General features: G+C 38.6%; 1 protein-coding gene across 5 annotated transcripts in view; it reads left to right on the top strand.

The window, feature by feature from the left end:
* The window catches only part of WDPCP (WD repeat containing planar cell polarity effector), a 236,986-nt gene that overhangs the window by 87,916 nt on the left and 136,388 nt on the right, over positions 1-12,682 (top strand). For 4 of the 5 annotated variants that reach the window (XM_070429324.1, XM_070429323.1, XM_070429326.1 and 1 more), the window contains one exon: positions 2,838-3,029. The exons of the other annotated variant lie outside the window; for it this stretch is intronic. In XM_070429324.1, coding sequence (XP_070285425.1) covers positions 2,838-3,029 — 192 coding nt within the window. The remainder of the gene's footprint in view (positions 1-2,837; positions 3,030-12,682) is intronic. 5 annotated transcript variants of the gene reach the window in all.

The raw sequence follows: 12,682 nt of genomic DNA, 5'->3' as shown, positions 1-12,682 counted from the left end.
TCCACATTACATTTTAAACTGTTTTGAAGGCATACACTCTGCTAGGATGAGTATCTAATACATTTTCCAGGCTGTTTCAGTTCAAGGCCTCTTTTTAGCAATGACTTGTGTTTGCAAGATTGATCCAGCCTCTGTGACGTGGATTTGAGACAGTTCACTGTTCACTGGGAACAGAGCTGATATACAGCTTTCTTAAAGAAGATGCACACTTATGCCATATAGTATATAGCAAAGGCAAAGATTTTTAGAAGTCAGCTTTGTGGCTTGAAACTGTGTGTTTTTTAAAAAGTGGTATTTAAGCTAACCTTTTGCCCATTTGGGATTATTTCTTATTGTGATTGAGGTGTAGTGGTGTGAGGGAGGATCTAATTTTATTTAGTAGAAATATATATTTTTATAAAAAATATTTTTAATTCAGGATAAAATATAAATAAGTTTTCTTTGTGGTACCTAACTACAATTTGGTTTTGTTTAACAGTTTTGTGGAGCTTCTATAATATTTTGTGTAATATTGCAATTTCCTTAGCTGGAAATCAGAGGTACTCATATATTATATTTTGGTTAGTCAAAAAATTGCTATTAACACTTTCAATGGGATGTTATTTTCCAGAATGGCTAACTGTAGATTTAGTTGAAATGGTATTTATTTATCAGTATTGTTCTTCAAAAGGCACCAATGTGCATAAATTCAAACTATTTTAAGTGTTTTTAATGCTGCCATATAAAGTTTTATATGACTAGTTTCTCCATCTTAGGTTTGATGGATTGCTTAATGAAGTCTTCTCTGCCAAAGAACAGTGGCTGTCCATTAGTGAGAGCAGAGAGAAACTGTCATGACGTAATCTTTTCCTTATAAACAGATGTAGAAAATGGACTTGGTATGTGGGCCCTTATCCCTTAAGTAAAGGAATTATTTGTTTATTCTTCCTGCCTTGGATTTGGGAAATTAGGATATGAGTACTCCTTGTCATTTCTATAATTAGAGAAGTAATCCCTTGGGAAAACCCATGGCTTTCATATTCTGGTTCAATATTTCAATTTGGGTATTTAATACTTAGTAAAAACTGCCGTTTGTCATTTGGAAGACTATTTTAAGAAACTTTTTTATTTCACTTGCCCTGTATACCATCATGGTAGATTATGACGCCATTCAAACTTATAGAAAACATGAAATTTCAGATAACATACACGATTTGCGTTACATGAGGACTGAAAGTATCAGTCTCTTGTTTTAACTCTATTTCCCCATGTAGACATTTTTAAGTAATACATTTACATGGCAAGTAGTACATAAAAATAATATGTAATTCCATTGTGGTATTTCTCTAAAACAAGAAGATAACTAATGATATTGAGAGCTTAGACATAAGAATTTGCACTTCAAAGCATAAAGTACATCCCTGTGGTCTGTCACTGCCCATTTGGATTTGAAAACAAGGAAATAGTGGAGAGTATTATAATTCTGCTTTTCTTTACAGCTGTACCATAATTTAATTCTTTCAGAATGGAATAATTTTGGCAGAGAAAATTGCAGGGTAAATATCCTGAAACTATTGGCCTTTAACAAGTTTTCCTGTCTGCATTTTAAAGATCCAATTCAATTTATTTAACAGTGAAGGGACAGTGCAAGGAGTTAAATGTTTACCATGAGAGAACAACACTGGTAATTACTTTGATTTCAGTTCCTTTTGATGTGCATTCAGAGGATGAAGAGGTCAATAATATTATGGCCATGCAAATAGAAAAGGGTTCCTTTTGACCATATTAAAAAAAATAGCAGAGGATTATTAAAGCATTAACCTTGATTTTAATGGCCTTGGTTGAGTGGTGAGATCACAATTTGGATGAGCCTGATTATTTACTAAATACAATACATAAATGCAACGGGTTCTTAACACCCATTGCACTCTGGCATTATCGCATTACTGCCATCCTTTGTTGCCTTGCAGACAGGAATATGAAAGCAATCTGTCATGTAGTGAGACTGGCTCCAGAAGCATTTCTCTGATAAGAAGACCCCCTGCCCTTTGCTAGTGTCTGGTCCAGTAGGCTTAGCCATGCGCTTAATCCCCAGAAAGTGGTTCGATTATTGCTGACCAGCAATGGCAAGATAGTTTTTTTTTTTCTTCCAAGCTATCAACCTTCCATTAATTCCTTAAGCAGAAATACAGTGCAATCTATATTTCCTTGGCATGTGTCACCCAGATGGTGCTGTGCTTATGTTTTCAAATAACCATGTTCCAAAATAACATAGTTTGAATAATAAATTCTACAATTTTTTCCTAAGAAAGAGAAGCATAATTCTCAGAAGCTGCATAAACTTTTACACACGGTGCTGTGGCTTATCCTTTTGTGCAGAATGTATGTGTATATGTCTCATATATTCCTTAAAATGATATTTGCCTCAAGTTGTTTTTCCTTTTATTGTTGTCAGTCATTGTTAACATGTTATGTCTCAAACAGTATTCGGATGCTCTTGGTCAGCAGTACTGAACTTGTCATTTAATATAGCCGGTCTCAAATCCTCTGTGTAGGTCGATGCTGTCAAGCAACCATGACTGTACATTTTGGTATTGATTGGGATTGCTACAGCCAGTCCTCCCTAACTCACATTTTCCCTTTCTCTTTCCTCTGCTAAAAATGGAAAGAATTTTGAACATATGTCTTTTTTAAATGTGTCAAAAGAATTTGGTAAATTCTGACACCTCCTTAAGCACATGTTTAACATGCATATTTACTTGCATTTATCTACATTTACAGATGCTTTAATTTTTATAATACTTTGGGGATTTTGCATTAAAAAATGCTTCTTGTATGCTTTTTTTTTAAACCATTAGATTTCCTATTATGACATGCCTGGCCCAGTAAACAGGACAACAGAGCGTCGGCTAGCCATCAATAGTGCCCAGGATACAGTTGTTTGCTGGTGGCCACTGGTCAGTGATGATGCTTGGCCATGGGCCCCCATCTCTTCTGAGAAGGACAGGGCCAATTTGCTGCTCCTGGGTTATGCTCAAGGAAGACTGGAGGTAATTTAAATAAATACATACATTTTATTGAAGAGCAAATGAAATAAGATTATTAATTTTTCCTGTGAAGTAAATACAAATGCTTTTTAAACCTATAATTTTTCCAAATAGTCAAAAGGAATATGAAATGGGATTCTTAAAAGTATTCTATCTAAAAGTTACATAGACAATTTCAGGGCTGGCACAGTGATTAGAATAGAACAATGATTAGAGCAAGGCTTCTGGGTTCAATTCCTAGCTCTGCCACTACCTAGTTCTCTGTCCTTGAGCAAGTTACTGAGGTCTATATGCTGTGGTTTTGTTAATTTAAAAATAGAGTTAAGGAAGATAAAGGAGTCAATACATGCATTTAGAGCAATACCTACATATAAACTGTTTATCGCTGATCTCTATTATGGTTCTTGTTATCCTTATTAGTACTCTCATTCCTGTTTGCTCATGATTTTATGTCAGTCAAAGCTGTTACCAGTCACCTTCTTTGATCTTCAGTCAGTCAATGAACAGTCAAATGCCTATTTTGTGCACAACCCTGTGGTGCCAAACCAAGGCTGGGGCAGAATTTATAAGGAGGCTCTAGGCAGTGGCCTCAGTCTAGCATCTTGCCTCAGATAGGATCACCAAAGGGTTCATCTAAGAGGCGAGGACAATGTCCTACCCTATTCTTCACATTGGTTCTATTGTCATTAATTATTGTGAACCTCTGGGTACTTCTAGCTTGTACCAGTACTTTGAGTATGAAATTCTGTTTTACTTTTTTTATAACTTAAAAAAAAAAGCTTCACCCATTTATTAAAAAGTTTTTGCTTGGGTAAAATAGTATGTTTCTGTATTTTCTCTAAGTCTGTTACCTTCTAGGCTTTAAGAAGTATTTCTCAGAATTAGTATTCTGAGATGTAATGAACAAGTCCAAATTTTCTCTATCACTACCTACCTCTTCTGGTTTTATAAACTTTCAGTCTGTCTTTTAAGGCTGAAAAGCCCTTTTTGATTAATTAATTAATTAATTAATAATTAACCTTTTTCTGGGAACTTTTTCAATTCTGTTGCAATAACTAACACCATTTATAATGTTTTAGGTGTGGATTTTTTGAGGCTAAGGAAATGCTTTACTATTTACTTCTGTTTATGCCACCATTTTATTGATCTTGGGTTTTGATGCTAATCGAGTAAAATACTTCATTAAAATGACAATGTAATAAAGCTAATTACAATTCTATTAACTGTTCTGTTTGATAATAAAGATAAAAATAATTAAATCAGCATTTAGTTATACATTACACAAATTACCTTTATTTGAAACTAGAGGCCCACTGCATGAATTCGTGCACCAGTGGGGTCCCTCAGCCTGGCCTGTGGGATAGGGCCAAAACCGGTCTCCGACATCCCCCAAGGGGGCGCAGGCCAAGCCGAGGGACCCCACCGGTGCATGATCGGAGTCAGGGAGGGACACAGGAGGTTGCCCAGCTGGGGAGGGTTCGCAGGAGGGCTCCAGGGCGTGTCTGGCCTGTCTCGCTCAGTCTCGATTGGCCAGACCCCAGCAGCAAGCTTGCCTACTGGTCGGAGCATCTTCCCCCTGGTGGTCAGTGCACGTCATAGCGAGTGGTTGAGCTGCCTTAGCATATCATTAATATATTGTGCTTTGATTGGTTTACCGGCCTACCGGACACTTAGCATATTAGGCTTTTATTATATAAGATGAGTGGATTATATGAAACTAGGATCATTCTAAAAGGGTGTACATATGGTTTAATAACTTCATCTGTTGATGTCATGTAGATCATGGACTTTGGAGTTGGACAGACTTGGATTTGTTTGTTGGTTGGACAGTATATTAATTGTGTGGCCTTTATCAAGTTTAGTCCCTCTGAGCTTCTGCTTGCTGTTAGCTAATTCAGTGTTCTTTGGCCTTAGGTAGATCACCTATTTTCTCTGACTTTTCATTTTCTAATTTTTAAAGCGATGGATTTAAACCACATAGGTCACCTCCAGTTCCCTGACAGCTCTAAAACGTACTCATCTGGATGCTGCAGCATTCATTGATTTAGCCACTGACTGCTGCGAGGCCTTCAGTAGATACTGAAACTAAACTTAGCCTTAGCACTGAAAAGCCCACCCTGACTGGTCCTGACTTGCCTTTTCAGTGTTATACCTTATACAAACCTGTGTTCTAGCCAAATGGTTTACTCACTGCCTCATTATTTCCCCCCTCCTGCCCATACACATTACTGCTGTTTCTACCTGAAAGGCCCTTCCCTTTCTCTTTCTACCTCATTCAGAAACTCCTGAGCGTGACTGTAGAGTAAGCACTATATTTCATGCCATGAGATAGGAATGCAAAACGATCCCTACCTGCAAGGATCTTAGTGTCTACCATTGAGAAGCAAATATGAAAACACTTAAATGCACTAAAGTGTTGTATGGTGCTGTGGATAGAGTGTGTGTAAGCTGTAGTAGCAGCCAGCCAATGGGGCACGATTGATTCCATGGAGATAGTAAGGAGGGAATATTAAAGGGGCCTCACAATTTGCTCAAATATGAGATTGATAAACAGTTTTACTTTCTTTTACTATTTCTAAGTTTCATATCAAGGTTGTATTAGCCCTATGGAGTGATTTGGCCAGCTTTTTTCTTTATTATTATTTTTTTCCTTCCCTCTGAAACAGTCAGAGGCATTCTCTCATACTTGAATGTTTGGTAAAACACACCCATGAAGCTGCCTGGGTGTAGTGTCTTTCAAGGAAAGTAGATTTTTCATACTGGTTCTACTTTTCAAGGGTTGTTGGTTTTTCAGGAATTCCATAGTTTCCTTGTGTTGTCTTCCATAATTTGTATTTCTGGAAACTTACTCATTTTCTGTAAGTATTTGAATAGATTTTAATAAAGTTGTATTTCTGGAAACCCTATCCATTTTATGTAAGTATTTGAATAGATTTTACTAAATGTTATCTGATACTTGCACATGATTTTAAATTATTCACCACTGATTGCATAGTTAATGTCTCCTTTTTCAGTCCTAATATGTTCAGGTATGTAATTCATCTTTTTGGCAAGTTTCTTTTGTGTTGGATTTGGCCCTTTCAGTCATTCTCTCAAAATAAAACTGGAAAAAATGGAAAAATTTATTTTCCAGAACCTCCTGTGAACTTCTGTATGCAAGAGGTGAATGTCTTTTGGAAGAAATGTTTAGGGAAATAATTGTTTCTTTTTTTTGAGTGTAAAGACATAACCTATGATTTGTAACACTTTTTTTTTTTTTTTAGCATATCATGAATTAAAACCACAACCATGTAAAAGTAATGTTCAGGTGTATGTCTTTAAATTTTTTTCACTATTGACCAATAAATTTCTTGAACTAATATTAGAATAAAGTATAATATATTCTTAAGCCCTAAAATTCAAACAAAACAAGTAATAACCTCATAGAGAAGAAATTTAATCTTTGCATCTATTACACTACAGAATTTTTAAAAAGGCATTTCCCACCTAGGTTCAATCAGAAAAGATAATTAGCTGCTTTTTTTGGTGTGTGTGTGTGGGGAGGGGGCGGGTGTGCACTGGCAGGATCCTGCAGTAGCTATTCCTTGCCTTGGCAACACATTACCATCACCTGCAGAGCTTTCACAAAGGGGCCCACCCAGACCAGTTACATCAGAATCTCCAAAGGGGAGGAGGCATCAGTGTTCTTTTACAGGTTCCCTAGGTGATTCACATGTGCATCCAAATTGAGAACCGCTGCTTTGCAGCACAGTAAGAAAAAAAGTTAAAGCCATCTTTTTTGCATAACAGACCATGGAAAGGATAAAGCCCACATACTGAACCAAATGAGAGTTTTAGCAGTAGATTCTAAGTAGAAAATTGGCTTACCAAGCAGCTAAAAAAAAAAAGAAAAGAAAACAAAGGAAACAGAACTAAGCTCTCTGTGACTGAATTATCTGTTTGTCAGAGCAGGAACATTTTTTATTTATTTTATGGATGTTAGAAAACTGCTTGTCTAATTTCACACTACAGAGCTTGAAACAACAGTACACATATCTTAATTAGAACTACAAAGCAGAGAATTATGTATGTAGTCTAGGAAAACAACTTTCGTTTGAAAAATATACAATAAATAGTGTTCAGAAAAAGAAAAATTTTATCAGTAAATTAATTTTACAATAGTTTTTAATAGTGTATGTGTGGATTATCATGTGTAACATGGTAGTATTTTTATTTGAATTTCACATATTCTTTATACTTCTTTTTGGAAAGTTTCTGCCATTACCTTAGAACCGTGGTCGGCAAACTGCGGCTCGCGAGCCACATGCGGCTCTTTGGCCCCTTGAGTGTGGCTCTTCCTAAGTCTTAGGAGTACCCTAATTAAGTTAATAACAATGTACCTACCTATATAGTTTAAGTTTAAAAAATTTGACTCTCAAAAGAAATTTCAATGGTTGTACTGTTGATATTTGGCACTGTTGACTAATGAGTTTGCCGACCACTGCCTTAGAACTATTTAACATATTCACTGTTAAAAATGAGATGACAGCATAATTTATTCTTCCCTTCCCTTTATATATGAGCAGGCATTTTAACTTTTCAGCCGTGTGGGTTTGATAATGCTTTCTGAGTATCAAGATATCAAGATAACTCAAAACGGGTCACCTGAATTTGTTTATTGGAAAGTAATAAAAAACACATAAGCAGAGCTATTAAACCTAAAAACCTGTTTTAAGGACTAGAGAAATATAATCTTCCAAAGATAACTTTTCCTCCATAAAAGTTAAAAATTGTTTTTGCAGTGATTTAGAGGAACATCTGATGGGAAAGTAAAAATGTGACTTTTAATACAGTATGATTTGATAAAAGAAGCAATTAGAAAGCATTATAAATGCATCCAACTGAAAAGCCAAAGTACTTAAGCATCTTTTCCAAAGAAATGTATGTACTGCATTAGCTTTCAACCGAATAACAAAGATTTTTTTTATTTTAGGGATGATTTTTTAAAATTTCTTTATTATAAAACACATAAAGACAACCACACAAAATAAATGTATATTTTAATAAACTAATACAAAGGAAGCACTCCTGTATCCACACTTAGGTCAAGAAATAGAACTTTGTCAGGCACCCAGAAATCCCATGGCATACTCTGTTGTGATTTCAACTTATTCCCAGTCCCCAGAAGTAACTTCTATCATGATTTTTAATCACTTTCTGGTAAAACCTAATAGTTTTTATTACCTAAATATGCACCCCCCCCCAAATGTAGTTTAATATTATCTACTTAAAACAAATGTGTCACTTTAATGTATCTCTTAAATCTCTTTTAATCTACAAATTCTCCCTCCAATCCTTTCATTCCCTTAAAATTTACCTGTCAAAACTGCAGTGTGCTACCTCTGGATTTTATTGCTTACATACTCATGGTGTGGTTCAACATGTTTCTCTTAGTGTGTTTTTTAGTGATTGCTCTACTTTAAAAAAAATGTTTTTATTGATTTTTAGAGAGAGAGGAAGGGAGAGGAATAGAGAAATAGAAACATTGATTCTAGAAAAACATCATCGATGGGCTGCCTCATGCACACCCCCTATTAGGAATTGAGCCAGCAACCTTGGCATGTGCTCTGACTAAGAATCAAACTGGTGATCTCTTGGGTCCTGGGTTGACGTTCAACCACTGAGCCATACCGGCTAGGCTCTTTCTCTGTCTTAAAAATTCTGCAAGTTAATGGTTTTGGCAATACTATGAGATGGTATTTTCTTTTATCAGAGGCACATAATGGCAGGCTCTCTCTTTTTATGTGATGTTAGCATCGGTGGATGCTCAATGCCTAGATCCCTCAAGTCATTAGGGTTGCACAATGGTGCTATCCTAATTTTATTATTTTTTTTCAGTTACTAATTGTGATACTTTTATGAAAAGACAGTTCCACTAATCTCCTATTTGTTTTCCCATTGTTTGAATTCCTATAATCAGGATAAGTGTCTATTTTCTTTACTAGTTTTCAAGATAATGAATTGGTTCCCTATCATTCCCTGAAGGGAACCAATTAGGTATCTTTTTAAATACCATTATGAATTCATGGATTTAAACATAGTTGACTTAGTAGTTTTTCATAAATTGTAATTGCTATCTTTTTAGAAGCTCAGATTGTTTTATCTTTGGTCAGTGGAAACCTCTTCAAAATAGCTCCTCTTTTTGTCATGACTTTAGTGGTCTTGAATAGCTTCCCTGTTATCTGGTATGATAATGTTCCATGCTCATCTTGTACATTTCCTGCCCCAGACCTGAAAATAAACATTTCTTCAAAAGGCTCTAGTTTCTTTTTTTTTAATTTTCTTTTTCAATTACAGTTTATATTCACTATTATTTTGTATGGTTTCAGGTGTAGAGCATAGTGGTTAGACTTTATAAAGTGGCCCCTTCAATATTTTAAGTACCCACATGGCACCATATATAATTATTATAATACTAGAGGCCCAGTGCACAAAAATCTGTGCACCCCGGCGGGGGGGGGGGGGGGGTCCTTCAGCCCAGCCTGTGCCCTCTCTCACAGTCTGGGACCCCTCGGGGGATGACCACCTGCTGGCTTAGGCCTGCTCCCCGGGAAATTGGGCCTAAGCTGGCAGTCAGACATCCCTCTGGCACCCAGGAGCCCTCGGGGGATGTCCACTTGCCAGCAGGGAGCAGGCCTAAGCTGCAGTCGGACATCCTTAGCACTGCTGAGGAGGTGGGAGAGGCTCCCACCACCACCGCTGTACTGGCAGCCATCAGCCTGGCTTGTGGCTGAGCAGAGCTCCCCCTGTGGGAGCGCACTGACCACCAGGGGGCAGCTTCTGCATTGAGTGTCTGCCCCCTGGTGGTCAGTGTGTGTCATAGTGACCAGTCATTCCCAGTCTTTCTGCTGTTAGGGTCAATTTGCATATTACCCTTTTATTATAGGATAGAGGCCTGGTGCATGGGTGGGGGCCAGCTGGTTTGCCCTGAAGGGTGTCCTGGATCAGGGTGGGGGTCCCCGCTGGGGTGCCTGGCCAGGCTGGGTGAGGGGCTGAGGGCCGTTTTCAGGCTGGCCACAGCCCTTTCAGGGTGGGGGGTCCTGCTGGGGTGCCTGGCCAGCCTGGATGAGTGGCTGATGGCTGTTTGCAGGCTGGCCACAGCTCCTTCAGGGTGGGGGTCCCCGCTGGGGTGTCTGGCCAGCCTGGGTGAGGGGCTGATGGCTGTTTGCAGGCTGGCCAAGCCCCCAGCGGGGACCCTTACCCCATGAGGGTGTGGCCATCCTGGGTGAGGGGGTGATGGCTGTTTGCAAGCTGGCCATGGCCCCCAGCCACCCAAGCTCTCAGTTGAGGCTGGCTGGAAGCAGGTATCTGGGATTTATTTATCTTCTATAATTGAAACTTTGTTGCCTTGAGTGGAGCTCAGAGCTGGCCAGGGCAGGCGGGAAGCTTGGCTTCTTCCATCACCGGGGCAGCCAAGCCTCCTGCTTGCTTCAGCTCCGTGGCTGCCAGCCGCCATCTTGGTTGGGTTAATTTGCATATAATCACTCTGATTGGCTGGTGGGTGTGGCTTGGGCGTAGTGGAGGTGTGGTCAATTTGCATGTTTCTCTTTTATTAGATTAGATTATTGAATATATTCCCTATACTGTACTGTACATCCCCAAGAGTATTTTGTGACTACCAATTTGTACTTCTTAATCCCTTCACCTTTTTTACCCAGCCCTCCCCATCCCTGTCCCCTTGACAGCCATCAGTCTGTTCTTTGTATCTCTGAGTCTGTTGCTATTTTGTTTGTTCACTTATTTTGCTCTTAGATTTCACATTTAAGTGAAATCATAAGGTATTTGTCTTTCTATGACTGACTTATTTCACTTAACATAATATCCTCTAGGTCCATCCATGCTGTCACAGATGTTAAGATTTTTTCTTTTTTATGGCCGAGTAATACTCCATATATATAATATATCTCACAGCTTTTTTTATCCACTTGTCTATTGATGAGAATTTGAGTTGCTTCCATATCTGTGCTATTGAAAATAATGCTGCAATGAACACGGGTGTATAAATTCTTTCTAATTAGTATTTGGGGTTTCTCTGGATATATATCACTGGGTCATGAGGCTATTTTTAATTTTTTTTAGCAACCTCCATACTATTTTCCATAGTGGCTGAAACCAGTCTATATAAGTCCAGCTGTTATCTATACTAATGACCAACTGGTTATAAATCAGAGTTTTTCAAGACCCCCTCCTTGGATTCCATTATTTGCTAAAGCAGCTCACAGAACTCAGAGAAACATTTTACTTATGAGCATCATCAGTTTACTATAAAAAGATATAACTCAAGAACAGTGAGATGGAAGAGATGCATAGGGCAAGGATTAGGGAAAGGGCCTGAAGCTTTCATGTCCTCTACAGGTCCTTTTGGATTTTTATGGAGGCTTCATTACATAGGCATGATTGATTGGCTACTGGTCCACTCTCCAGTTCCTCTCCCTCCTTGGATACCAGGGCATAGGACTTAAAGTTCCAACCCTCTAATCACAAGGTTGTCTCCATTGCATCCAGCCCCATCCTTAGATGCTTTCTAAAAGTTAACATAATAAAATACATCTTTATCACTCTCAACACAGGAAAATCCCAGGGTTTTGAGAGTTGTGAGTCAAGAACTGTGGACAAAGGTTGAAGATATATGAGAAATATATTTTGGTCATCTGAATGACCAAATAAATACATATGTATTTCTTATACATCACAATATTACATTCCCCCTTTAATGTATTTCTTTTGGTAACATTACAGAGCCTAGTGGAGAGAGTCTCACAAACATCTGGGATTGAGCAAACCTGGGTCCTTCCCCATGGACCTTGAGCCTAAATTGTTCTGTGCCAATGTTACCAGAGAAATTGGGGTGTCCTCTTCATCACTGGGTGCTGGAGGTGGGGTCCTTACGCTATCTTGAGAAAAATAACCTTCTGAGACTCTCATGGGAGGATGAGTGACTTTTATTTGCATGGAATTACAACCCTGGGTTTCCCAAGTCCCATTCCAGTCATAGAACAAGTGTAGCTGGGGTTTCAGTAAAGCTAGAAGCAATGTCAGAGTCCAGAGTTTCCGTTCCATGTTGCAGCCTGGTAGTTCAGCATCAGGCTAGTTGCAGTCCATTAGTCCATCGTATGTGGGGGTCCACTTTGCTGTGGGCACCCCGAGCAATAAGAGTCCTAAAAGCATAAGAGGAACCAAAAGAAACCAAGAGTACGAGTTCCTTTGTTCAGGAGATTAAATCTCCCAAATTGCTCTCCTTTGCAGTGGCCATGCCCATTCAGGCCAATGATCTGTTCCCAGGTGTGACTGACAAGCAAGTACCTTCCCAACATCACCCCAACTTTACTGGGCATGTAACTATTCTCCAACCGGCCAGGCCCCCCATCCCCAAATTTTTGGGGAATAGACCGCTGGTTCCCTGGGGAATATAAACCTTAGCTTCGGGTAAAACTGCCTAAATGACATGCCTATAATTTTTGGCCTTCCCTTTGTTCCTTTCTTGTTATTAATAACTAGGTTAATTATAATGGTATCTCCAAGACTGCCATCTAGCTGGGCTCCTCCTCTTAGTCTGTCTGTATACATACTGACCATACTCAAAGTCACCTGGCTTCTCAGTTTTCTGCCCTGAGGCT

Source organism: Myotis yumanensis, unplaced genomic scaffold (assembly GCF_028538775.1).
Source record: "Myotis yumanensis isolate MYYU_CA2020_CCGP unplaced genomic scaffold, mMyoYum1.0.hap1 SCAF_11, whole genome shotgun sequence".
Taxonomy (NCBI): domain Eukaryota; kingdom Metazoa; phylum Chordata; class Mammalia; order Chiroptera; family Vespertilionidae; genus Myotis; species Myotis yumanensis.
The sequence above is the reverse complement of the archived record's forward strand: the minus strand, read 5'-3'. Positions and strand labels throughout refer to the sequence as shown.